We start from the raw sequence: 27,832 nt of genomic DNA, 5'->3' as shown, positions 1-27,832 counted from the left end.
ATAATATGTATAAATCAGTGGAGAAAATAGAATTCTGAAAATGTTCCTTTAAACAGAAGGACCTACTTATAAAGCTCCTGTCCCTCTTTGACAAAATTTTCACAAAGTCAAGGCTTTAAGAGGTTGAAATCAAAATAGAAGATAACTAGATGACTTTTTCCTCTTAAGAAGCTGTGATGTATGTTTATTATTGAACTTTGTTTAAAAAATTATTTTTGGTTTTCTATTGAATTATTTCTTATGCACGGAATGGAATCACTTTGACTTCATGCCTTGCCATATTTTAAATAAATAAATAAACAAATAATTTATTTGTCATTCTCCAAGGTGCTTTCTTTAATAAACTGGCTTCACCACAGCATTGCCTCTGGCTTGTGTCACTGATGAGGAGAGCTGCAGCCTAAGAAATACAGATTTCCAATTCCATAAGGGCAATGAAGATAAAAAGCCTGGAGACCACAAATTTATAGCATAGAGCAAGGCACTACTTTCTATCTGTTTCTTTATGTGTTGCCTTGTTTGTGGGGCCATAATTACATACTGATTACTGCCAGAAAAAAACATTTTCTCTGTCCTGAATGGTAATTACTGTATTACTGTGTTTTACTCCCATCACTTTCTTTTGCCATTTCTGACTGTTATCAGCTCTAATTTAGGTTTTAACATGGCTTTTGGGAAACATAAATTTCAAAATATTGTTTACATTCTTTAAAATAATGGTCATCTTGTGAATTATGTATCAGCTAGTATATATTACAAACTAATTAACTTAGTGTAACTGTGCATGTGCCCATGAGACTGGAGAATGTTGAAGTGAAAGGCTGACTGCAGCTTCCTTAAGCTAGATTGAGTTTGGGTTTCTATCCCTTCAGGTGACTTCTCTTTGATTAAATTAAGAGAACATAAGAATTGTTCTCCTGTAAGGAAGCAATAAATGTACCCTAAAAGAAAATTGTGCAATTTGTCCTAAAAAAATTTCTTTTCTTTACCACTCTGACATTCTCACATTACACCAGATTTTGAGATAAAATTGTAGGGACCACAAATCACCCTTATTCAACTGACTTCCATTGGAACTGAGCTGATTTAGGCCAGCAGAAGAGGTCAGTGCCAGGAGCTGTGAATGCTTTCAGTCATGAAACAAGTCACTTGCAGATCATTAGGATGGCTTAAAAAGGAACTTACCAAAGTACATTCTGGCTTTTTTCTTTCTGTTCTTTGAAACTTTGGTATCCACTGAGGTGATAGTGAATGAGCTCTCTACTGATGAAAATATTTGAAATGTATTTAAAGAGACCAGAGTTCTCACCACCACTTTCTATCAATAAACCTTTTTCCTCTGTCACAGAATTCCAGGCTTATGGGAGTGAATGTAAAAGTCAGTCATAAAGTTCTTGCACTAAGTGATATGGTGGTCACAATAAAAGGCATCCAAACCAGCAAAACTAAATGTAGTGTACCCCTATCTATGTAACCCATCCTTAAAGATGCAGATATCTTACCTGGTGAGGTCAAATATAACAATATTTTTAAATGTTAATTCACCTGGTTTTCTCTTTGCTTTGAACTGTTCTTAATCACCTAAAGACTGAGAGAGTAATTAACAAAAGTCCCCAGAACCCCATCTGTTGTGGATTTCCACATGCTTGTCTGCAAGAGCATGTGCACCTGTACATATGCATATGCACATAGGCCCTTGAGATTGTTCAGTAGCATTGGCTAAGACATTTCTGCTGCACTGGCATCTTAATAGTGGATCATAGGATATTTCAGGTTGGAAAGAACTTCAGGAGGTCTCTAGTCCACCCTCATGTTCAAAACAGGATGCTAATTCCATTCGGGCTTCAGCCACAACACAGGGTCAGCGTGAGGTTGGATCTGAGCGAGATAGGATTTTATCCAGTCAGATTTTGAAAACCTCTGAGGACAGGGAGAAGCTGAACATCCTCTATGGGAAGCTCATTCTGTGTTCTGAACAACCTTACCAGAAGTACCTTTTACCAGTTTAATGCTCTTGTTTCAAGTTATGCCCATAATGTCCTGCATCGTACACCATTGTGGTTCATCTCCCTGTTTGGATCTGCTCTTTGAGGGACTGGACCCACCATTTCTTCTCTCTGCTGGCCAAACCCTTATCCTTCATCTTTTCTTCACAGGGCATGTGATTCATCCCTAGGAACATCAGGATGGCTGTCTGGTGAACTCTCTTCAGCTTATTGATGTATTCTTATATAGAAGGGCTCAAAACACATTTACACATCTAATATATTGGTGAAACACTTACATGATTTGAGAAATTTTTCCATTAGTCTGCACACTAAAGGTTATGATATAAGTTATAGGAATAAGGAGAAATTAAATAGACTTGGTAAAATGAGTTCAAACTGCACTTGGTAAATTGGAACATGAACTACACAAGATTTTGGCATTCTGCAGAGGAGTTTTGATTTCTTCAAAAGTAAATCCATAACGATAAAATATGTTGTAAGAAAGTAGATGGAAACATTTCAGTATTGTTCAGAACCAGCCTTAGGATGAACTTTTGAGCAGCCTTAGGTTCCTAAAATAAGCTTATGATGATATAATGGTTATTATAGGTAGTCTTTTTTTTTTAAATTATAGTAGCAGAACACCTAAAAATTCCTGTCCTTCTCATTTGATTTCCAAATGCATAAAAACAACCAAGTAGGTTCTCACTGTCTTGTGTTACAGTGACATGCACACTTGATTGAAGATCTGCCTTTTTTGGGATATTGCCATAATATAACATATTACCAGCAGGCTTAGACATTTAAAAGATTGTACAGTGAATTGCAAGAGTGAAGCCTTACTGTGCTGATAACTGTTCATACTAGGAGACTTGCTAATTTAGGTATGCAAAATATGGCAATGTGTGTACTTCCTATCAAGAGAAAGACTGTGCTTTAACAGTACTTTGCATATCAATAATAGTTATTATTATTATTAGTGGTGGTGTTACTATTACTATTATTACTATTATTACTATTATTAATATTATTACTATTATTTCTATTATTATTGTTGTACTAGCACCTTAGAGATTAGATTAATGAGAAAGAGATTAATCGCTAGAATTTTTATGCAGAAGATGAGTATCAATCAGATGCTAAAACAAGTGTGAATTTGGTGAACTCGGATTTATTTGTTGAATTCATCCCCTGTGAGGAATTAAACTTGTTTGTACCATGAATTCTTGATGGCCCTTGGAAGAGGATAAATCTCCCTGGATTCTCAAGATGGCTTTGGTTTTAGTTTTGTGAAATATATGCTTCAGATAATTTGGTAAAGCATTGAGTTTTGAAGGTGTTTATGTGGCTAAACACGTTTCTGACTACTTTTTAAATTAGATGCCTAAAATGTACTGTGGGGACCTTTTCTGAGTGTTTGTTGCTTAGTCACAGGCATCTTTTTCAGCACCATCTAATTTAGCATGTCTCAGCCAAAGTAATGCTCCGTTCTGCTGCAAAAGCCCTGACAGCATATCTATTTTCCTCCAACTCCAAAACACCATCTCCAGAAAAGCCTCTTTTCTCCCCCTTCAGCTCTTTGTAGATAACTGTCCCAAGTCACACAGGGGGAGCAAGTAGAGCAAATTGATTTTTTCTATCTGAAGGGGACAGGGCTGCCCAGGAGGGAACTTTCCTCCGCGTTGCTCTCTGTCACTGTTTTGCCCCGGTGAGGATGGGATGCATGCAGCTGTAAGAGTGCTGCCAATGGAGTGTGTACAGCCAACCTGCTCAAGGAGCAAGCGTCTGTAATGGCCCTAATTTAGCAATTTTAGCAATGAAGCCAATCAGTTCTAATTAGTTTGTGATTAAAGAACTAGCTATCTTCTAGGCTGTGCAAAGAGTACTGGGTAAACTCTTTTCCAGCTTCAGACTGAAATCCCCTTCCAGAAGGCAATTGTCCATGTCCTGTTCATGCCATCAAGCAGTCCATTAACTAGCTGCTTAGTTCTAATTGATGATGCTTTTACTTTTATCAGGTCCTGAAAAAACACCTTTAATTAGACTACTGAGGAAATTACAGGTTTTCACCTGTGGAAAATCATGTGTTTCAGCAGTTGTCTACACATCTTGTAGAAAAAAATTATGTTTCACCATCTCCAGTAAATCACATAGGTTTACTTTGGCATTAATACATGATAAAATTATGGCCTATAGTAGTCCAAAGTTCTTGAACCCATGTTTTCCATTTTGACTGTCAAAAATTACCACTTGTCATACAGAAAAAATATGAAACAAAAAAACCTATTTAATTTTCTATAACCATCTTTAGCATCTTTCTATATCTTTCTATCTATAGCATCTTTCCTACTGGCCACCCAAAGTGAAATCTACTATTTCTTTCCTCATCATGCCCCACTTCTTATAATGTGATGGGTTCATTAAAATGGAACAGAGAAGGAATAGACAGTGTTAATTAACAAAAGTTAATGAAACATTTTCTTCAGCTCTTAATACTGAAAAATGTTATTATTGGATCTTTTATATGCTTAAATTCACAGTTGTTCCTTTGCTGTGAAAAGTGTACTTTCATTGCCTTCCTTTTTTGTTTGTAGTTGAAAAAACTCTCCCACTGCTCCTTCCTGAAAAAACCCACTCTTTTTTCACATAAAAATTCTGTCATGAATACTTCTATCTTGTGTAACTCTAAAAATTTCCTCTTGGAAGCTTGATACTGTGAAACCCAGCAGCAACTTAGAGTGAAATTATTTTAAGAGTCATTATTACTTTTATTTTCATTTTACATTGGTTTTTATTACATTGGTCTTGAAATTTTCTACACACTTGTCTCCTTAGCAGTAATGTGGAGCTCTGTGAATTAATTTAAATATCATGTATAGCTATTGTCAGTCCTTGCAACAATTGTAGGAAAACAGAACAACTAAATTTTTTCTTCTTCTCATAGCAGCTGACTAAACAGTAGACAGTATGTCAGATACTGTTTTAAACTAGCATACATATTTATCTTGCACAGCACTAGCTATTTACTAGTTAACTATGTAGTTTAAGCTAGTTACACAAGAAAGTCTATTTGTAGAAGTACTTCAGCTTGTATTCCTAAATGCTTGTTTTTGGAGAGGGTGTTTTCTTTGGAACAAAAAAGCTTTTCTTTAGGTTAGACAATTAGGTTAGATCCCTACAGCTGCATGAGATGCATCCTACCTCAGCAACTAACTGCAAATACAGAGCTGATCTTAGTTCCCTTCCAGGAGCAACCAAAGTTATTCAGTACTTCATGTGAATCATGACATCAAAACACTCCATCTGAGTGGGAATTCACAGTACATTTAAATCTATATTTAAATTCTCTGCATCAGAAAGCTATCAAATATTCATTGCATAAATGGCCCTGTTAGGATGTTGCTGCCCCTTGGCTTGAAGACTTCAAGCCAAGCCAGAACAGACATCCAGCCCACATTACCCTCATGATAATTCAGCCCAGCACTCTGATATCAGAAAAGGGCTCTTACATAAAGCTCATTCCACTGAAGGAGCTCCAGCTGAAGAGACCTTCAGTTTCTACAGTATCCATAGGTGATGAAAAGGGCACAAAAGATATCTGCTATGTTGGTAAATAGCTGACTACAAACAGTGTGCAACCTGCATTGTTCTACTCTTTTGGAGTTTCTCATCAAACTAAAGAAAGGTGCTTAAACCTCTGTTTAGTAGTAGTTAATATGATTAGTTTAGACGTTGCAATATTTTAGGTGAAGACTTGGTGCTGATTTACTCTTAAGTTTCCAAATAGACTCATAACAAATAGTGGCCACAAATGCTTCAGGAAGTGATGTGTTTGGATACCTCTTTTATTTTATATACTTTCAAAAAATGCTTTCTAATGGCAAGAAAATCCTTTTCTTAAGCATAATTTCAATCAAATTTGTAACTAAAAATAATGCTCCTGAGAACAGAAGTCCCTTGAGTTGCTTGTCTGAACCTAAAATTTGAAAGCTCTCATGGTCAACAAGCAGAAGAAAGGATTTTTTATACATACTGTTGTATGTACTGGAGGTCCTCTGAATTTAAATGCTAGCAGAAAGTGAATAAATTCAGTTGCTTGTACCAAATCTTTGCTCTGGCTGTTAGTCTTTGCTGTAGGCTTTGGAATTATGCACTGAAGTCTGCACAGAATTGCTTGCAGCCTGTGGGGTTTAAAATGGAACCAGTTATTTTAACCTATGTGCCTGGACTAGTTACTAGCATTTTCTTCCACAGTTAGAAATTCCCATGGGTAATTTGTGTTAGAAAATGTATATTCTTTCTACATACTTACCTCAAGATATAATTTGTTTCAAACTTGAGAAATTCATCAAAATATTTGGTTGCCTATTCATGCTGTCATGAATACTGACAGTATTCTGAGGGAGAAATAAAGCACATAAAGTTTGAACAACATTTAAAATATTTTCACTAAGGTAGTCCTGAGATCTTTGTGTTAGCAAATACTAAGCAAGTTTTTTCCTTTATCTTCATATTATTTTGTTCAGCAATAACTAAACTAAAACTTTTGACATTGTTTCATTATGAAAAATACATGTCTTTTTACATTTAAAACATTTTTCCTGTACTGTTTTGATTTGCTGAAAAATTAATAAAGCAACATTTCATATTCACAAAGCAAGCTGATAAATTTTGAGGATTTTGCTTAGAATTTAAGGAATTTTAATGGTAAAACTCATCATTTTAGATTTGAAACATAATTTCATGTGTTACTATATATTGATATATGTACAATAAAATCTTAAATGTAACAACTATATATATTGACCTTGTGCATTCAATTTTTACTTTTACAAGTAAAGAAAAAATTTAACAGGAGGATTTGGAAAAGCATGATACTATAATAAAATAGAAGCAAATGCCTAATGTTAATTTGTACTAAAACTAGAGGTATAGAGAAATGAAAGAGACAGTGGATCATGAATACTTCTAAATGATATATGGTATGAAATTTGGAGTATAGGAGCTGAGCAAAGCTGACAAATCTCTGATTTCAGTGTCTTTCCTAAAATAAAAACAGAGGTAGCAAGAGGGTAATGACTGATATTTAAATGACCCTGTAAATATTTAGGGAACCTTAAGGAATATGTGTAACTGTTATATAGAAATCTTTGCAAAAGTTGGCTGTGGTTTGCTCTCTGGCTTAAAACCTGGACAAAATCTAATGATACCTATTGGAATATCAGATTTATTAATTACTCTGCATCCTTGCTTAGTAATTAAATAGTCTCTCTTACTTTGCTTTAGACTTCCAAAGTGTCTTTCTCTTTTTCTGCAGGTATTTTCTGCTCTCAGGTTGTCAGACACATTGTAGTCAGAAAATGAGCCAGTATAGGTGAACAGATCTCTACTTTTGTAGTTTCAAAGCCACAATCTGTTTACAGCAAGGAAATACAACTTTTGAAAATGTTAAACACAGTATCAAGTTCTGTTCATACTAAATATTGTGTTCCAACATGGGCAATTACATACATACTGACCAGTCTTGTGCCAGAAAGAAATATTGCTTATTCCACTGTGTTCTTTTATACACATTTTCTTTTAAATGTATGGTGTGGTTCTTGGTGTGGTTCTTAGTGTGATTGACTAAGGAGACATCATATAGTGTCTTCTTATTTTAATGCAGACATTAACATATTCATCATAGCAAATCTTGGCTCAGCAAGATAATTTACACAACACTGTCACTGTTAGATGTAGCAGACTTGTTTTTTAAGTGTATGAGAATCCTGAGTGCCTGTGTTCCCCAACTCTGTACACGGTTTCAAGGAGCTATAATTAAGCAATATTAAGGCACTAATTAGGATAAAGAAATTTTTTCACTCTGATAACAACATTCAAACTGTTGTTAAGGACTCTATTTCCTAAATGAGGAAATAGAGAATCTTCTTTTAGCTATGCAATGTAATCTTGCTTTCCTAAGAGAAAACATGAGTAAATGTCAAATATAGTAATAGACGCAAAAACTTCCAATATAACTATGATTATGGTTTAATTCCACTTTGGTATATATTGCTGTGTATTTTTTAGAATTATTTTGCTGAAAAAAGTGTCCAATTTACTGTGAAAGTCAGGATAAAAATTATGATATTTCAAAAAAAAATGTTGGGGGGAGGCCAAGAATTTTCTTTTTGCTTCAGTTACAGGATGAAGCAAAAGGAATAGTTTATTTTTCGTTTGTGATATTTTTTTGGTGTTAAGGTGAAAATTATTGGAGCACATTCCCTTAATGTGAAATATTCTTTTTGCTATTTTGTATTTAAAAAGTGTTTAAAATATGTGAAATTTCAGTCCAGTTCTGAATAGGAATTTTTAAAAAAATATCTGTATAATACAAGGAATTGAAAAACCTTTTTCTTGGACTTCTTCTAATTGGTTTTGCTGTGGTTTTTTTGGTGTTGGTGTTTGGGTTTTTTGGGGTTTTTTTGTTTTTTTGTTTTGTTTGTGTTTTGTTTTGTTTTGTTTTGTTTTAAATTTTGTTTTGTTGGGGTTTGTGTGAGTCAGTGTAAAGAGACATAACCCCCAAAAATTACATCAAGGGGCAATTCACTAAATCACAAATCCACATCCATCAGTTGCTGGAGAACAGCAGACAGCTAAACTGCTTCATTTCACTGCTTCTACATTCTCAATTTTCTGTTTGGAATGGCTGAGAAAATTGATATAATCCTTGGCTTCCTCTCTGAATTGCTTCCTAAACTGACACCACACTATTACAGAGAAGCCACAGGTTTTGTGATGCTCTCTGCAAACTAACTCATGCATCACTGTTAGCATACAGCTATTAGAAGACCACCATAAACATATATCATACCCTTAAATTTCAGTAACAGAAGATGATGATCTACATTATTTGTTCAGAGAGATCAAACTCTATAATGTGTGAGGAAAAGAGCTGAATAATCGGGAAGGCTTCAACAGGAGCAACATATGCTCTGGTGCTCCCTGCTGAGCCTGCTGAAATGGCTGAGTTGCAGATGCTGGCTTTCTGTGGAAAAAAACTCTTGCTGAAAAGGTGGGGAGTTCTAACCAATTCTGACAAATAGAGGATAATCATGCCTGAGCTGAAGAGTGGGAGACCACCTACAAATTACTGTGTTTTAGTTGTGACCAGGATTGGCCCACAGAAACAATTAATTGAACATAATATTTTTCTTTGATTTAGTTTGTTTCCAAGTGCAGCTTAAGTAGTGGGGATAAATAATTTAGCAGTAAGTAAAAAATGTGAATTGCAACTGTGAAATAAAAATATATTGCTAGATATCCAAAATCCAGACTTGTCAAAACAGAAGTTTGAAAAAATACCCCAGCTGTTGCAGAGAAGGTCTAACAGTCTTTGAGTAGTAATTCTGCACAAGAGTATATAAAAAAGGCAGGTAAAGAGAGGCAAATGGAATAAAAGCTGTTCATGAGAAAACATTCTAAGACCATTGTAATTTTTTCTCCCTTTTTCCACATTACTTGTCCTCCCACCGCTATCCCAGAAAGATTTCTCCCCTTATTCAAAGCACAGTCCATAAAAGATTTGCACATATGAGAGGGGATAAGGTCACAGGAGTGGGAGGGAGTGTGGAAAAGAGGGAGAAATACAGTCTGTAGATAAAGATCTTTCCTTGCTGGTGACAAATCACAGTCAGGAGATTCCTGGCCCTCCTTGTCACTGCTAAGCAAACTGTTCTCACTGGCTGAAGGATGAGACATGCCAGTCTAATAATTTTTGTTCTGCCTTTTTTGTTTTGTTTTGTTTTGCTTTTCCTGATAAATATTGGTTTTGTTTGAGGTTACCAAATGTAAGGGTAAGATACATAAATCAAACAATAGCCAGCACAGAAACAAGTGGTTCAGAATAGCATAAAGGTTAATCTATAGTTGGCAGTTGAGTTTGTAAAGTAGAGATAGAATATGTCTATTTTTATTATTAGTCCATTAATATAATTCCATTGCTGGATGTATCAATAACCACACAGAAAAATTCCAATACAACATTTTTAGATTAGTAAAATAAAAGATCTTGCTATAAAAGATGATTATGAAAATGTAGTTTCCATTCTAAGTGAAAGACTATGACACACTGCAGCAGGTAAAAATTTTAAAAAATAACATTTCTGTAATTTCTACTGAGAGTTTTCAGAGAGGAAAGCTGGAAGTTTTCTGTTTTAAACTCTGATTTTTATAAGATGTTGAGAATTTGTACCCCAAAACAATGGAAGAAAGCTTACAGTGAGACATTATTTGAACTGAGAATAACAAGTGAACTTGTTCCAGTCAGTTCTGAACATCGAGAAAACAATAATGAAGAAGATTGATGAAGAATTAAATGACTAGAGGTTAGGAGACAATACCTTGAAGCATCCTATTCCCTACATGGAGCTCTAGCTTTGTGTTTATATTGTCTTATTTTTCTAACCTTTGAACATGAAGATTTGATGATTATTTTGTCAATATTAGGATACTGTCCCTACTCACACTGCATCCCCATAGCAGCTGTCTCTACTCTTCTAAGCTGTGGAGCCCTTCTCCTGTGTCCCAAAGCTCTCTAGCACCCAAAACCTTTCTCAAACCCTACACCATCACAACATGGTTCCAATTTGAAGCTCTAACCATCTTTTGTATACAAGATCCTTGACTTCAGCCTTTTTGTTTTCAAGTAACATAAATTAAGATTTTAACTAGATGTATGGGATGGAATCAAAAAAATATCAAAATAATAATGAGAATTAATGTTGGCTGCATTTTTACATAAATTGCTTTCAATGATACTAAATGGAAACAGATTTGTGAGTCAGAAGGAATGGGAATGGGATTGCTCTGAAATATTAGGAGAACTAGTGATTTCCAGAAATGAGGCAGTTAAATAAAAAGTATTGTTTTCCCTCTATGTCCCAAGTTACAAGACAGGTATATCCATTTACTTTATTTAGAATTTTTTATATTCTGAAGAGAAAAATTGCTGAAACTTTGCTCTGATGTTTTTCTGTTGTTGTGGACATATATGTGTGCAGAAGTTATTTCAACATGTGCTTTAAGATTATCATTAAGAATAAATTTTCTAAAACTTGGATGAATTATGCAAAATTAATCACCCAACAGATTATTGCCCTGCTGGTGAGATCAGCAACTTAAGTTTTGATTGTTTAAGATAGTTGTTTCTCTCTCACAGGTGATATCATCACCCATGTATGAATTCATTACCTCAGCTATCTTACATTAATCTTTATTTACTTACTGCACAATCTTAAGTTTTTTATGAAGATAAATTTTAATTTGTTGTTGTAAAGGCCAAATTTATCTTGATTACATTCCCTGAAATCTCTTGATTCCCAATTCATACCCACAGAATTGACAATACCAGCTGCTTCACCTTCTACCCCCTCAGACTAGTAGCCCCAGTCACATCCCTATCCACTCAATCCATGTCTCTCATCCTCCTACTGTTATGCTCCTTATCTTTCCCTGTCATAGCTGAGTTACACAGCTAGGATACACACTTTTACCTGCAGCATAAGAAATACAGGATGAAAAGGGGAAATGATGTGCAGGTATGGAGACAATACCTCCAGCAGTGGTCAAGCTTGTCGCTCTTGCTCAGGAGTTGCAAGAGTATCAGGAGCAACACTTTCACATCTACAGGATTTATGGGATCATTCCTTGGCTTGTTTTACTGTTTCCAAAAGAGGTTTCCAATGGATTGATGCAGGAACGGCTGGAATTTCCTGGCCTACTGTCATTGCTCTCCTAGACCTTCTCAAGCCCAAGATGATAGCATCAGTACTTCCATCTATACACTTTCTTCAATGGTTGGAGGAAGTCTTGACATCCTGCTGATGTCAGGTTTGCACTTCTCAACAGCTGGATTGGGAGACCTGCTGGAAAACACCACGGTGCATTTCCCTGGATTTCTGTTGTTTTGGAGATCAGGAAGACATGGTTAGGAACTGGTGAGCCCATTCTCAGTTCTTGACACACTGTCAGATCATGGGTCTGACAACTGCAGGTTCAAGAACTGGGAATACTTTCTCATGCTTTTTGATAATGACATAGCTTAAGCAATTTCTCCAGAGGAAAAACTGTAGGATAAGAAAATTAAGTGATCATTAAGGAAGCATTAAAACATTTATTTTATGAGGTACAAAGTTTTATGTTCCTTCAAGTCACCAATGTGTGTGGAAACATGCCTTGTAGAGCTGAGAGTCAAGCTATAAATGAAACAATTATTACTTGGCAAACAAGTCTAAAGAAAAATTATAATCATGTCTTCCAATCAAGAAATATTGTATCTGTAGGAGCTGAACATATTTATGGCTTAGACAATATGCATCATTTTATTGCTATACATTAACATCTATTTCGAGCAGTGCAGTGTAATTTAAGTTGATGAGTTCTTGTCGTCCTTATAAATTGTTAGTTTAGATGTTTGAGAATTCCAGAAAGAGAAAATGAAAAGTCAAGAGCAAAAAGCACATAATCCCAATTGGTGTGTTTTTTAGTTATGCACCTTTGTTTGTATAGAAACACATTCAATCCCAATAAATGAGGTTTTTTGCTCTGCAATTTATATGATAAATTGGTTTATAGTAACATATCTGTGAAGAGTAAAGGTAAAATCTTATGCCATGGAAGAAATTTATGCAAAAATGTTTTATATGCATTTAAACTACAGTACAACATAGGGAAGAATAAAACATTTTTTTCCCCTTTTAAAATCTGTATCACTTAGTACAATATACTTTCTTAGGTATTTGCAACCTTTAATGTTTTATGACTTAGAATTTACTACAGAAAATATTTCTGCTCTGTTTTTCACCAACTCCCCACCAATCAGCATACACGAATGTCCATTTATGTGATGGGAATTATATTTCTCTGGGCAATAAAAAGTGGATCTTTTAACTCCTCCTGTGCTGACCATCCTTTTTAGAGAATGTGGAACCTCTGGGAGTGCATCTAGGTTACAGACTGCTCTGTGTCTGCGCAGTTCTGTAAACTCTGTCCTTCACTTGTCCCAAGTCCTTAACAGGGCAGCAACAATTCAAGTAGCTCCCAAATGAAATAAGTCAGTAAATTTGTAAACTAATTAAGCTTCATGTTTTTCATCCTTCATGTCTTCTTTTGTGTCTGGGCAATACACTGCAACTAAATCTGTAATTTTCAGCATGTTCAAGGAAAGATTTTCCCTGTTTATTTGTTTGCACTAGAGTTGAATTATTTACTAATTATTTGTCATTCATTAGAGAGCATGTCTTAAAAAGTGTCTGTAAAGCTGCTTGTACAAATCACAAAAATGATCTCTGCCTTCCTCTTCAAATGGTTTTTAGCTTTTGAAGAACTAGTGATTTTATTTTTTTAGCTAATCCCTGAGGAGAAATAACAGCACACCATGATTTTTCAAGGCTATCTACTGCTTCCAGTGCTCAGGGGTGTTTAAGCACAAACCACTACTGCTTGTCAGATTACAGATTTGTTCGTATGTTATTATTGTAGTGTAAGATGGAGGTATTGAAGTGCAGCAGACAAGCAGAAGAAAGGTTTCTGAGTATGCTCTCTGGCTTTTTTCCCTTGTCATATGGGTTTGCATACTCAGTCTAAAGATCTTTTGTCCAGCATATTTTCAGACACAGTGTACTTTTAAAAATTTGGACTCAGCAAAATTGATATCTGGAACTGATAAAATCCTGTGTTTAGATATAAAAAAGAAACAACAAAAAAAAGATAGAGAGTTAATTAAAAAATATGCATAAACTTTTGTCTCATTTCTAAATTACCTTAAATAATATGATTGGATTATTTTCAAAATGAGTGAGTTGATAACCTGGTAGATAACCTAAGTGTCTATTCTTCTGTTCACTGAGGCAAGAGGAATTTGACAGTAGATTTCAGCAGGACAAATTTCACATCAAGATCATTTTTCCCTGGAAAATAAAAATTTGAACCTTTGAAATCAGCATCTGAACTTCTATAAAGGATATGGGTTTTCGTGTTGATTCTTTACTTAGAGTATCGTTTTTTCTGAGCTTTATTTTTAACAATTCCACTAAGTAATATCACCTATTAACGTCAAACTTCCCCTGTACTTGGACATAGATGATGGATTTGGGCAATTCCTGCAGAATAAAAATCATATGATGTATTGATTTGCTCTGTGTTCCCTCTGAAGGATAAATGTCCCTGTAGGAAACAGCAAAGAGTACATGGTTCTCAACATGAAGCATAATTCACTAGTAAATACAGGAAAATATCTTAAGATAAGCACTTTTCACTATGGAGACAGATGGTCACATCACTTGGCAAGCATTCAGCATTTTTCCCTGAGATGTTTCAATAATGTTTATCAAACAATAGACAGGGATAAAAATCAAGATAGCCTTAAATTTATCTAAAGCAGAGTGGCAGACTGCTCTAGAACCATCCTATAAATAACGATAAACAACTCTTAAATGAAAATCAATAAGGTAGAAAGAGAATTTTTCTATTGCATTGTAGAAACACATATATCTACATATCTTTTTCTTGTAATGAAATGTTCTGTCCTCTTTCCTAGCCCGGGAATCAACATACTGTTTACATACCTGGCAGAGTTTTCAATGATTAAAGGCAGACCCAGATGGCCATATTTTTCCTTGTCTTGTTTATTTAGGTGATGGATAGATGAATGCCGACTTTACTTGTCAATCCAGCTGTAATTATTTATGTTCCAGTGTGAATTTTTGCATGCAAATGCTCATGCAGATACACGCTCATGCACACACAAACAGGAGTAAATTCTTTCTCTTTCTTCCACAGGCTTAGAAAGAATTGCAAGAGATTCAGCCTATGAGCAAGAAGGAAAAGTTCAGTTTGTTATTGATGCAGTATATTCCATGGCTTATGCCCTGCACAACATGCACAAAGATCTCTGTCCTGGGTATATTGGTCTGTGCCCAAGGATGAGCACAAGTGACGGCAAAGAACTACTTAGCTACATCCGGGCAGTAAATTTTAATGGTAAGTGACATGCACTCATTTTTGCCTCTCTCTTCTTTAAATGTTCTATAAGTGACAAGTTGGGTTTCATTCTTTGTATAGGATACTTTAAGGCACAGTGGAAAACAGGATTAGAAGCAGTTCTCATTTAATCAGAAATGTGAGTTTTTCCACCTGCTCTGAAACCTCCAGTGTATTTTTCATCTTAACATTTTTCATCCTAATATCAAGCTGCTCCCAAAAGACGCAGATGTTAAAAATATGAATCTGTCTATCAAAATATTCCAGTGAAAAGTTGCTATTATGGAAACAAATTGAGAACTTGTGCAGTCTTATTGACAGAGTAAAATTATTTGACAGTGGTTGCTTATGTGTTCGCAAGAGAAAGAATTTAAAAAAAAATACTCTTTTGAAAATCTGCTTCTGAAATTAATTAATGATTTCCTTATATAAGCAAATAGTGAAATTACTTTAAATTTACATATTTAAACTTCAATTAAAACACTCGCTAGCAGTTCCAACTTCTTTTCCATTTCATTGTTTTTGACTCAGTAATTTAATGAGCTTTAACACAACTAAAATATATATTTTTAAACAACACTACATAATATTCTGTGGAGCTGGGATGTGCCTTCTGGGGAAATGTAGTTACAGGTGCTTATGCTGTTAACAGTAGAGGCCAATAATAAGGAGGATTAATTGATGAGTGTAGGTTTGAAATGTGTAGCACATACTTGATGGTGAAATAAAGTTGCCGAAACACTAAATTATTTCATTAGAAGTCATAGTTATTATAGAAAATATTTACCATTATTTTACAAAGAAATGGAGTGTTATACTTTCCTCTGTTTTGGTTAGATTTTTCCTTACTTGATGGTAATTTGTGCACTACCCATACCTTCTAACCATGCAGAGAGAAGCACTATCACAATTTATTCCAATGACCTCAGCTGCAAGCACTTTTGAAAAAAGCACAAGGTCATTTTGAATTTAACTGCTGAGCAGAAGCTTTTTTTGCTTTAGGTAATGCACCAGACTGTATTTGGTTGATACAAATGTTGGTTATAGTTCACAGTTTTTTTTCTTCCTATGCAATTTTCATGAAAAGGGAATCCCTGCCTCCAGGAATGTAAAGTTAAAAGTCTAAATGATTCTTTAGTGATTTTGAAGAACACTGGAATGGAAAATAGTATGTTACTGGAAAATGGGAAATATTTTGATGATGGCAAAGGTAGGCAGCATATTTTAAGGTTTGCAGTGATAATTACCTACATTTCCAGTAGATGTTTTTCTGAGTCTGTGTTGTTAAGGCACAAAGTGATCTATTTTCATTTGGTAGGCATGGAAGTTTAGCATAATAAGATAAGCTATACATTTTATATGAAAGCTTCCACTCCCTAGATAATTACATTTCATCAATACCTGTCATAATTTCTGTTGCTGACTCTAAGTATGGCAATAAACAGAGATTAAAGCATTCTGGACACTAACAAAAATGTATTTGATTTTGAAAAAGTGATTTACTAAAAGAGAGTGGAAAAAAAGAAGGAAGAAAAAGAAACATTTGTTTGAGGTTAACCTCCTGTCCCATGGGATATGCTAAATGTTCCCTGTACTAGGGTATTCCACATTATGTACTAGTGTACTAATTTTTTTGGTGTGTTATATGCCCAAATATTTTATTTTCTTAGTCATGCATTCAGAGGCATAAGAAGAAGATGGTGTTAAACATTTTGCCTTTTCCTATTAATCAACAATTCCTGTTCTTCAGGGCAGCACTGCTGCTGTGTCTGACAGAGGTGAATATTTTACATAGGTTACAAGACTTCCTGGTCTGAGAGTAAACAGTAATGCTGTGTGTCAGTTTTGATGTGCATCCTAGCCTCAATCAGTAATAATGTCTTATATTAAAAATTAACTGATAAATGAAAGGAAAACCCTGGCTTTCTTAACCATTCAAGATACCATTTTTCTACCCTAGCAATCACAGAATCACAGCCCATCTGAAGCTGTCAAGGCCCTCCACCTGCTCCAACCCTCTGCCTAGTTCAGGGTCAGCATAGTCAAGTTATTTAGGACCACGCCCACCAGGTTTTAAATAACTCCCTGGAAAATCCTGGGGTGGAAAATTGTCCAAAATTCTCTCTGAGTAGAGATTACAATTACAATATATAATCATATTCACAGTAAAAACAACAACAACAACAACAAAAACCCCACAAAAACAAAAACAAAACCTCAAACAATATCAAGAAGTAACTGGCATTTTTGAGACAGGCAATTTTTTCCTTTTCTTCGATATTAATTTTCCGACATGATCCTACCCTTATCTATATTAAAACAACTTCTCACATCACTTAATTCAGTATATCCCTACTCACTCATGTAGTACTGAGTAGGTTCTAGTCCAGTTAATATGCTTAGACATTCAGCTTAGTGGTTTTCACCTCACAAAGGGTGATCTGTAGGACCTATGTCTGTCTTATGGAGGGTATTTGCAAGGGTAAGAAAACACAAATATTTCTGTTTATTGGAGTAACTTATTTGCTTTTGATTGCAAGAAATCACTTTGAAGAATATTTTTTTTAACTTAGTTTATTTTAATTTACAAATTATGAAGATTTTCTTCCCTGGAGGATTCATCTGTGTAATATTCCATGACATCTTCATGACTGAAGGGTGATCATAACCACCAGCACACATTGAACTGATGTGATTGATAAGACATTTGTTTCTGCTTAGATATTCTTTCACTTGTATGCTAAATGCAGAAAATCTCCTAGTTCATCATGATTTTAAATGGGATAGGACTTGATTGATAATAGAAATAAATTTATTTATACACAAGATGTGAGTTACTGCTGACTGTAGATTCCTGTTTCATTGTTGCCTGTGTTTTTTATAGGAGAGCTAGGAAAGAATGGTCTCTAGACTAAATTAATTTTCATTTATAATAGGCATTTTAAAATTACTTTAATTTGACAGGAAAAGAAACTTCTAACATGTAACTGGTATACAGCTTATTACTGTGTACATCTAAAGAGTTTTTACATGAAAATAGAAAAGCAGTGTTCTGAGATATGGCACACTTAGCATCTTGGGTTCTTGATGGTTACTTTTAGTAGACCATAACCAGCCCATCTGTTTCTTTGATCAATGAATATTTAGACCTTTTGAAAGTTTTGTGGTTCTATTTATCTTTCTTTCACCCAAGCAAAAAGTGAATATTATAATTTAAGATTTTCCTTTAATAAGTTGCCACATTTGAAAGATTTTTCCTATCACTCTTTGTATCCAAATGAGATATTTATGCAAAACTGGTGTTTTGTATTTAAAGTTTTGTAAAGAGAAGAGTTTCTCTGTTAATTAGGTTTATAAATGGTGATATGCACAATAGTGTAACTGTGGCACCATTCAATATGTTCTCCCATCACATTGCTCTAGTGTTCTCATTCTATTTAACTTCATTATTCTGTCTACAAAACAAGCAGGTGTTTTATAAGAGTTTTTACCTTGGCATGTGCTGAGTGCTTCATGAGGAGTTTCTGTTGAATTCAACACAAGTGCTCATCAGTTAATAGGAACAGGACTTGAGCATGCATTTGCAGTGGATGGAAGTGTTTCAAAGGTGGTTTTATTTTGATTTTAAGAAAAAGATTTATATTTGTGCCTCCTTCCAGGCAAAGAACTGCAGCATGGATACAGTGCTGTTTCTTGGATGGGAATAAAACTCTCTTCCTGCCACCTCTCTTGTGTCTGTGTCTCTCCTGTTTATGGTAGCTGGTTTTTGCCTACCTTTAGTCATACATTCATATTTATATTTATATTTATATTTATATTTATATTTATATTTATATTTATATTTATATTTATATTTATATTTATATTTATATTTATATTTATATTTATATTTATATTTATATTTATATTTATATTTATATTTGTATTTATATTTATATTTAGATTTATATTTATATTTAGATTTATACATTTTAGAACTTTTAGGGATAAATGTAGCTCTGTAACAAAATGTATTTACAGATATTACAATATGAGTTTTACACTTATAAAGGTAAGGGCAGCACTTGACCTCTACTCATGGACTTGAAAAGAGACATCTTATTTGCTTTGCTGGGCTATTTATCCTGGAGAGTAATTGGGATACTTGGTAATTTGACTTTTTTTATGCAAGCAGGGATAATTGAGAATGAAGCAGAGAATAGATGTAAGCACTGGCTCCCCTCTGCCATCAATGCTTAGTAAATATTGTCTGCTTCTTCAGGAAGTCACTGCAACCTCACTTCCCTCTCCTGGTGAAGAAATGACTTGAAATATATTCTAAGTGTGCAACCTTTTGTTTGGTCTTCTCTGGACAAAGTACAGGAATTATGTTGCTTTCTTGGATTTTGTGACAAATCTGCAATAACACTGGAAGAGGCTGCTTTAAAAAGTTGTGGAATCTCCATCCTTGGAGACACTCAAAACCTGGCTGGACACAGGTCCTCTAGCTGAGCCTGCTCTAAAAAGAGGGGTTGAACCAGGTGATTTCCAGAGTTCCCTGCCCACCTCAGCCTTGTTGTGATTCTATAACATTATCTGGACTTGAAAGAAAGAAAAATATAATCACCTAACCCTGCTTTACAATGTTTTAATTTATTCTTCTGGAACTAATTTCATAGTCTGAGTGGATGAGAAAGCCTTGCTGTTATTTGTTTTTTAGATATGTTAATTTAATGCCTTTGAGAAAAGATTAATTTTGGCTGAACACACAGAGAGACACTGCAGCATTAACCCCGTTTAAAAAGGGAACATCAAAAAAATTCATCCTGAAAGGGCAGAATAATACCAGAGAATGAGAATAAAAAAAACCAGAAGCTAGAGACTAACTCAAAATAAGGTGTCATCTAAAATAAAAATTAATGATCACTCTACACTGTAATTTTTTTTTTCTGAGAAAATAACATCTACACAGAACATTTAAAGAAACCTGAGAAGAATGAGATTTCTCATAAAGAATTTTGAACCCTCTAGAGAATCATTATTGTGGAATCAGCCATTTACAAAATTAATCTTCTTCTGCTATCTTTTGAAGTTGCTAAGACATCAATCTATGCAAAACTCTCCTGACTTAATATTCAGCTCAGACTGTTTTAGATGTTTTTTTCAGGAAAGCTGACACCTCTCTATTCTTTCACTGAGTACAAAATTTGCATTCTCAAATCATTATTTATCATTAAAACAGAAGCTTTAAAATGGTGCACTTTCAGGCTGATAAGTTTTGACATTTTTTGAGGCATTAAGCACAATAGAACTAAATGCCCCACTTAAAATGTACTGGTGCTATGCTCCTCACTCAGGTTTTTAAAATTCCTCCTCTCAAGTCTACAACTACCCACAGAGAAAAAAACTTTTTAAAAATAGTTTAAATTGGGCATGTCTTGCATTTTTTTGCAAGTTATGAGTTCTTATAGGCAGCTCATAATTTAGAACTCTTTACTGTCAGAAACACTTAGGATCATAGATGCCACAGGTACCATATTCTGATAGGGTCAAAAAACTATCCAAATATAATGTGAGATAATAGTAGATGAATAGATCAAATATGGACAAATAACAATGAGTTGGGAAGGGCCGAACTCAGCTGACCTGAGGACTCACTGTGGTAGCAAATCTAGTTTCACTAATCTGTACCGTGCTAAAAAAAAGAGAGACAGCTTTCAGCTGCAGGAGTGGGAGTGGTAGGGGGAATGTCTGCTGGAGTTTTATTAATATCTGTGATTTTTTTAATGTCATACCTACATCACAAGTCATAATTCTATGTAATTTTTTTTAGAAATCTTGGTGGTACAGAGAAATGTTTCAAAACATGGCTAAAGCTTAAACAAGCATAGACCTGAATTCATAAAATTCAGTTCAAAATTCTTTCCATGTACTTTTGTCATAGTTTCACAGATGTCTGACTTGGTTTGCAAAGGAATTAGAGACTACAGCACACCATTTGTAACAAAGAATCCTGATGTCTAGTTTCCCAAGCCTTTATGTCAAATGAATTAAAGAGTTTTTACCAGCATTAAATTATTATTGGGAATTAGCAGGGAATGATTTAAAATAAATTCTGCTTTGCCATGCCAATTATTTTGATGTAATTAATCCAGGTGGCTGTAAAAGAAGCTAAATTGCAGAGTAATATGAATCACTCTTAAAGGATTTAAGTAATGTATGGCCATAATGTAAGCAGGTGCAACAAGCAGCGCTTGGAGCTGCTGTGATCCTGAGGTACCTCAAGAGTCCATGTGATTAAAATCAGTGATTATGAAAATTCTTGTTGTGAAATTAGAATGTAGTACCTAAAAGCAAATGCAATTTATAGCTGTGCTTTTTCTTATGTACAGATCTTAAGTACTGATTAATTGAGCAATATATATGCTCCACATACAAAATTCATGATGCAGAGCTTGACTGAGGTCAATTCTGTTTTGAGAAATAAGGTCTAATTCATAAGATATTTTAATAATTAATATGTAAGGGATGCTGATAAAGGATTTACTCTCATTACTCAAGGAAAAATTGATTTGCATCTCCTGATAGGTAAGGATATCTAGATATATCCCTTCTAATATGATCAAGGGAAAACTCAAGCTGTAACAAAGAGGCAGAACAAATTAACTCTTGTCGTTTCAAGCAAAGAAGTATCTGAGTGCAAAGAAATTGTGGGTTTTTTACCTTTTAGTCTTTGTAAGAAAGATCACAGTTTCAGTTCTGTAGTGTTTTTAAGCCCTTCAGATATCCTTACTTTTATTCAAAAGAAGAAGGCCTGATACATGTTTTGAGGAAAACAATACCTTCAAAAACTTCCTAACTTGAATGTTTAAATTTAAAATCTCCTCTTAAATCTATCAAATAAAATGAGAATGTTAGTACAAATTTTCTAATTTTATTACTTGTTGATTTATGACCTGTTTGGTTATACAACTGTTCTGCAAGCCATCAGGACAGACGTGAGGGGAAATGGATTGGTTTTAATACCTCTGTAACTGAATAATACAAGCCTTTTTATTTTCCTACAACGTTTACTTAAAAATGAAATAAGACATGTTAGAGAGAATATAGAAGAGAAAAGGGAAAAGGATTTTGTCAATGGCATTAGATAGTATAAATAAGCTGCATTTATAATTCATTTATGTAAAAAGTGATCTATCTAGTAATGGGCTGTAAGTGACAAACTCAAAAAATACAGTAATTCTTTAGAAGGGTCACTATCAGTGAAATTATCTTGACAAATCTTACATTCTAATATAAAGATAAAAAATCCAATTTATTTATATTAAAAGGAATTACAGTGAAATCATGTAGACTGAATACTGTAGCATAGGAATTACAGTGAGGAGAGAATAATTTTAAAATTACTGGCATCGTCATATGGCACTGTTTAGTTTTTCTGCGCTAGGGAGATGTACTCAGGAGTAATCATCCAAGTTCAGGTGTAAAATCAAAGGGGTACTGGATTCAAGAGCAAGTGAGGTGTGTTAGACCCTGCTACCAGATGTGACCTTAAGCAAAAACAGGGAGAATCTGAGGAAACTAAGCAAGGTATTCAAGAGGAAAGAGACAGGATTCAGTTCATCCCTTGCCAATTGGTTTCCCTATTTAAACAGCTGGTGAATTCCAATGTGAGTGTCTTGTTTTTCATATAACTGGGGAAGGCTGGTACTTCTCAAATCTACCAGAGAGATCCTGTTCATTTGTATTTTTTGGGCACTATAGACACTCATCTGCTTCTGCATGTTTTCTGCAGTCAGCTGCAAGTCAGAGGTTTTTCTCAATGGCTGGTTAAAGTGTATCTAATAGTATGAAATATTAAGTATGTGGAAGATAGTGTATCTTAGAATTTTCCACAACCCAGCAAAGAAAGTATTTCTTATTATTTCTGAGGATTAAGGTATCCAATAATTTTGGATAGCACGTTATGTTTTATGTTGAAGAGATTGGACCCAAAATGTTGTATCTGTACCTGCAGTACTTTGTTGTATTTGGAATTCTAGCTATATGCTAACTACATATCTCCTTTTCCCAAATGGGAAAACATTTTCCCACATGTTTTAACTTAAAGCAAATAAGGATTCAGAGTTGTTTAGGATATTTGTAATTAGAATTTACCAATATAACAAATAATAAAGAAGTAGAAAATTGATCTATTCAGGTTAAATTAATCAAGGAAAAATATTCTTAGAGGATGATTGCAATAATTTTATCTTTAATCTGTGATCCTGTCCTACAAGCACAATCACATTCAAATATCACAGCAGACAGAAGTTGATTCTAGTTACTACTAGAAGTTCAGCAGTTTCCAATGCTTGGATGAATTAAAACCCAATGAGCCAACCTGAATGCTGTGAGATGGTGAGTATTTAAGTGATTGAATTGACCCACCCTTTTTATTTCACATTCTGAAATGGAGCAACATCATTAATTTGTACAAATATTTCTTGAAAAGTAGATACTAAATTTTACCTGTTCATTGTTTAGTTGAAAAAAAGAAAAATCTATATTCTGACCAAAAATCTCAGAAATATTATGTTTATCAACACTAGGTTTATACTGTTTCAATTGTACTATATTCAATAGAAAATTTAGTGTTTATTTTATTGGGTCTGGAATACCAGTGTTCATTAACCATACTGGACACCAGCTGTAAAAAAATCATCACTTTAACAGCGTTAAAGGATTCTTAAAAGGATAAGATGACCCAAAATCCAGGTCAACTCGCAAGCAAACAGATAAAAAAAAATGGATTTAAAATCACTTATTTTTATTATGGGTATCATCTAGTCACTTAGATGTGGCTTTGAGTTTGGGTGTTGCACTTGCTCTATACTGGAAGATAGTTCCTAACAGCTTGGAAAGCATCCTAATTATATAGTGATTACCTGAGCTGTCTGAGGAATAAAAAATATCCTGAGATTAGAGATGTACTCTCTGCCCCATGTGTTTATTTGCAGAGTAGAAGAGTGGCACAGTGTATTTGTTCTGGTTTAGGGCAAATTTAGGGAGGGAGCTTTCAAAGGGGTCCCTCTAGGAAGCAGATTCAAGAGGCCTCTCCCCCAGTCAGTTCAGGAGGTAAATATCCTTTGAAAAAAGTGGAAAAAACTGTTTATTTAACAAGCAAAGTATTCAAAAACATGCCAAAATAAATAATATTAAACAGTGGAACCTCTCACTGTTCTGAAGAGATGGCAAATTCAGAAAGTCCCTGTCATGGGGTGTGGCTCAGCCTGCTCAGTCTCTCATCAGTCCCTCCTGGGATGGAAAATGCCACGGCCCGGCCCCCGTGGGACACAGGCCTGAGCTCACGGTGGTTTTCTGGGTTTTCAGTCCAGAGCAGGTCTGATCCAAGAAAAACAAATTCACAGTCTGGGGAACTTCTCTTTCTCAGCTAGGTAAAAACTAGCTGAAAGCAAAGCAGAGCTCTCTCCCATTGTCTGTGCTGCAGAAAACACGCATCGAGAGAGAGAGAGCTGAAGCTCTTATCTCTGTGCTTTTGAATACAGCTGCGAAAAAATTCCACTGCTTCTCCTTCTCCCCCCTTTCACTCTCAAATCTAATCTTAAAAGCATAGGATTCAATATCTAGCATAAGCAAAACAGACGATTGGGGATACGAACATCATAAAATCACCCTAAGACAGACAGTAAGAGCTAGTCCTTGACATTCACTAAATGAATATTTCCCTGGGAGCTCAATGTTTTCCAGTGGAAAGAAAATGGAGTTTGTGCTTACTTGTGGCAGGCAAGAGGATGGAGTTAGTACAGACTTGGTGGAAAGGAAGTAGCTATATATCACCCATGAACTGTATTCTGCTGCCTGCTTAGAATTTCTGGTTTTTTCAAGGTTTACCATACATATACTCATCAAACTCCTTAAGATGAGAAAAAATTGGAAAATTCTGTATCTTATTGAGACATAAGTAATAGATTTCCTTTTTTGACTGTAAAGCCAAGGAAACAGATACAATCGCAGGACACATTATTGCTTACCCTGACCTCCAGCTGGATCAATGTTTGGTTTTCCTGTGTAATTGCTCCAATACAGCTTGATTCTGATTTGAGAGACAAAAAAGTATTGGCAGTGTTCCTGTGTCACACATAATCACATTTTATAAATATATCCCTAGGTAGCATCAACTCACAATTCATGATATGGCTAGTTATGATAGCTGTGTCCCACTGTTTAGAGATGATTATTATGCCTTTTAAGGGAAGGCAAAAATGATATATGGAACCTCAAGTCATCATCTGCATGCAGGATGTGCAGCTACAGGGCAGTTAGACTCCTCAAAACATGCCAGACTGTGCAAACTTGAGAGGCTTATTTAGTGCAGTCTCTGGTGTGGTTCTTCCACGTCCTACCCAGAGATCTGAAGAGAAAGCCTCAGGATATTAGAGTCCACTGCTTATCGTGTTAGAGAAAAACAACTAAAGGTGTTTGAAAATAACCCTTATATTGACATATAGCCACTGTGGGAAGGCTTTTAAAGGCTCCAGCTTTTGATAGTTACAAATTGTTGTATTGATCCTCTATGCATGGACTAATTGTTGCTCAAACACTGATCATTTTTTCTGTTTGTTACTTTCACCATTTCTTACCAGCAACAGATATTGTTTATGCACAATGTGCTTAAGCAAGGTTTTGTTCTTACCTGGGCATAAAATGCACATGGTTTTAATAAGTTTCTTGTTTTAATAAGTGAGTTGTTCTAAACCTTGTATAGTAAAACACAAAATTCCAAGGAATGTGTAAAAGAAAAAAAGTAATGTTCAAGCAGATGTTCCCAAACCCACGCTGTTAATTCAGGTTCCTAATGCATACATCAATTTGCACAGTAGATATGAAGGAGTAAGGTGAGGTTTAGATATAGTGCTACTAGTGAAATATTGTGTGGTACATAGACACACCTGGCTGCTGTCTTTGGGCAGGGCTCCCTTGGGCCAAGGTACTGCCGTGACAGCAGAGCTGAGGGTTGCCTCCCTCAGCATCCAGGATCCCTGTGAGTTTGTAGCTGCAGTTCTCTTGATTTCTGTCCCAAGGGGACAACTCAGATCAGAGAAATAGACAAAAAATAAATGTGCTTCTCCCTCTTGGATCCAAACTGCAATGTGAGTGACGAAGAAGCTGTGTGCCTCACTGGTTGGGCTAAAGAGCCTCTGAAAAGGGAGTGTGAATGCTGGTGCTTCAGTAACTTAGGGATGCAAATTGGTACAACATGGACAGTTCTTAGATAATTAAATTTAACTCAGATCTTGGTTAATAGAAGTCATTTGGAGTCCGGCCCTTCCTATTGTTCCGTGTCTTGTAAAAATAGCATCCTGTTTTATATAGATGATTTTCAGATTGTGAAGTCCTTGGAGTCTGTGGTAACACAGACCTTGTAAATGTGACTGAATGGGAGGTGATCAAAAAAGGGAATAATTCTCATGGGGTTCAGTGTCTTCAGAGATTACACATAGATCTTTTATTAAGGATCCTATATGAAAAATTAATACAGATCTACCTTTATTTTCTTGATTTTGTATGTCCTTCTGCCGCTTCTAAAGTTGTAAAGATGGCTATAATTCTCTTAGATTTTCTTCCTTGCTACTGCTATAATTGCTTCTTTGTCCTCCCTCAGAGATCCCTCTGTCAGAATCAATAACAACCAGATCAATGAAAAAAAATCTGAAAATGTAAATCTTTTATTTTTATGGTCCTGACTTGATAATGGTTTCTAATGGTGTATTAAATAGGTATGAACACACATCTTGGTATGAATTGCTGGACAGATATGTAACAAGAGGGTTTCTGAGTAGGGAAATGTTGAAGGATGATGAAACCTGACAATAATAGAAGAGTGTGGAAAAAGCACCGAGGGTGAGAACAAATGAACATGACTCCTATAGAAGAGGGTCACAAGCCTGTGCCTGAACCATAAGATTTGTTGCTAGGAAATGGAAAGTAATGAGGTTAGGCACAGAAAAACAGAAGGGCTTATAACTTCAGCAGATTGACACACTACAAATATTGAACAGTACATAGATTAGAGACAAAGACTACTTATATGGCATTGCTTTTTTTTGTTTTTCCCTCATGAGAAATAACAGAAACAGTAAAGACACATGATGACATAGATGATAAAAGGTGCAGTTTTTCTTAGCATTGTGAAAGGTTGTAGCAAAACTATGATGATATATTGGGTTTGTCTTATTTTGTGTGTGTCATGCAACTAGATAATGTGGAAGAGGGACAAGTATAGAAATGGAATAATACAGGAACAGAGAGACTTTAGCTATTCAAATGGCCAGTGTAGGAATAGAATTCAATTTGTTTCACATTAGATGTGATGAGTGCAGCTGTCCACACGTGAACTAGTTGATTACAGAGCTTTTAGAGTGAATGGCAAGAAAGTAATTTAGTGGGGTATGGTTTGCCTCATCATTTAATTCTCTAAAATATGCCAGATTAATTGCTGTGTATAGATGATTCCAAAGACAACAGTGAAAACCTATAGAACTCTGTGAGTTTTAGTTATCTATTTCCAAAACCAGGTCAGAGGACCACAATATTATTCTGGTTTTTTGAAGAAAAAATGAGGGGAGTTTTTATTGTAAATCACCTGAAAGATGCCTATCAAATAAAAAAAGAAATGGCAGGAACTTAGAATATGTGAAAAGTCATATACCACTACTTTGCAGAGATCTAGTAATCTAACTAGCAGTAACAAATGCAGTTAGAATAACCATAAACTATTTATTAATAAAATTAGACTATTATTTTCTGTCTGCTTTAAAAGCAAGCAAAAGGAAAGCAATCCA

General features: G+C 35.0%; 1 protein-coding gene across 2 annotated transcripts in view; it reads left to right on the top strand.

Moving 5' to 3' along the window:
- The window catches only part of LOC134550267 (metabotropic glutamate receptor 8), a 319,713-nt gene that overhangs the window by 182,694 nt on the left and 109,187 nt on the right, over window positions 1–27,832 (top strand). For both annotated transcript variants that reach the window (XM_063396787.1, XM_063396788.1), the window contains one exon: window positions 14,808–15,008. In XM_063396787.1, coding sequence (XP_063252857.1) covers window positions 14,808–15,008 — 201 coding nt within the window. The remainder of the gene's footprint in view (window positions 1–14,807; window positions 15,009–27,832) is intronic.

The sequence above is a fragment of the Prinia subflava genome, chromosome 4, assembly GCF_021018805.1.
Source record: "Prinia subflava isolate CZ2003 ecotype Zambia chromosome 4, Cam_Psub_1.2, whole genome shotgun sequence".
NCBI lineage: Eukaryota > Metazoa > Chordata > Aves > Passeriformes > Cisticolidae > Prinia > Prinia subflava.
This window is presented reverse-complemented; position numbering and strand designations above follow the sequence as displayed.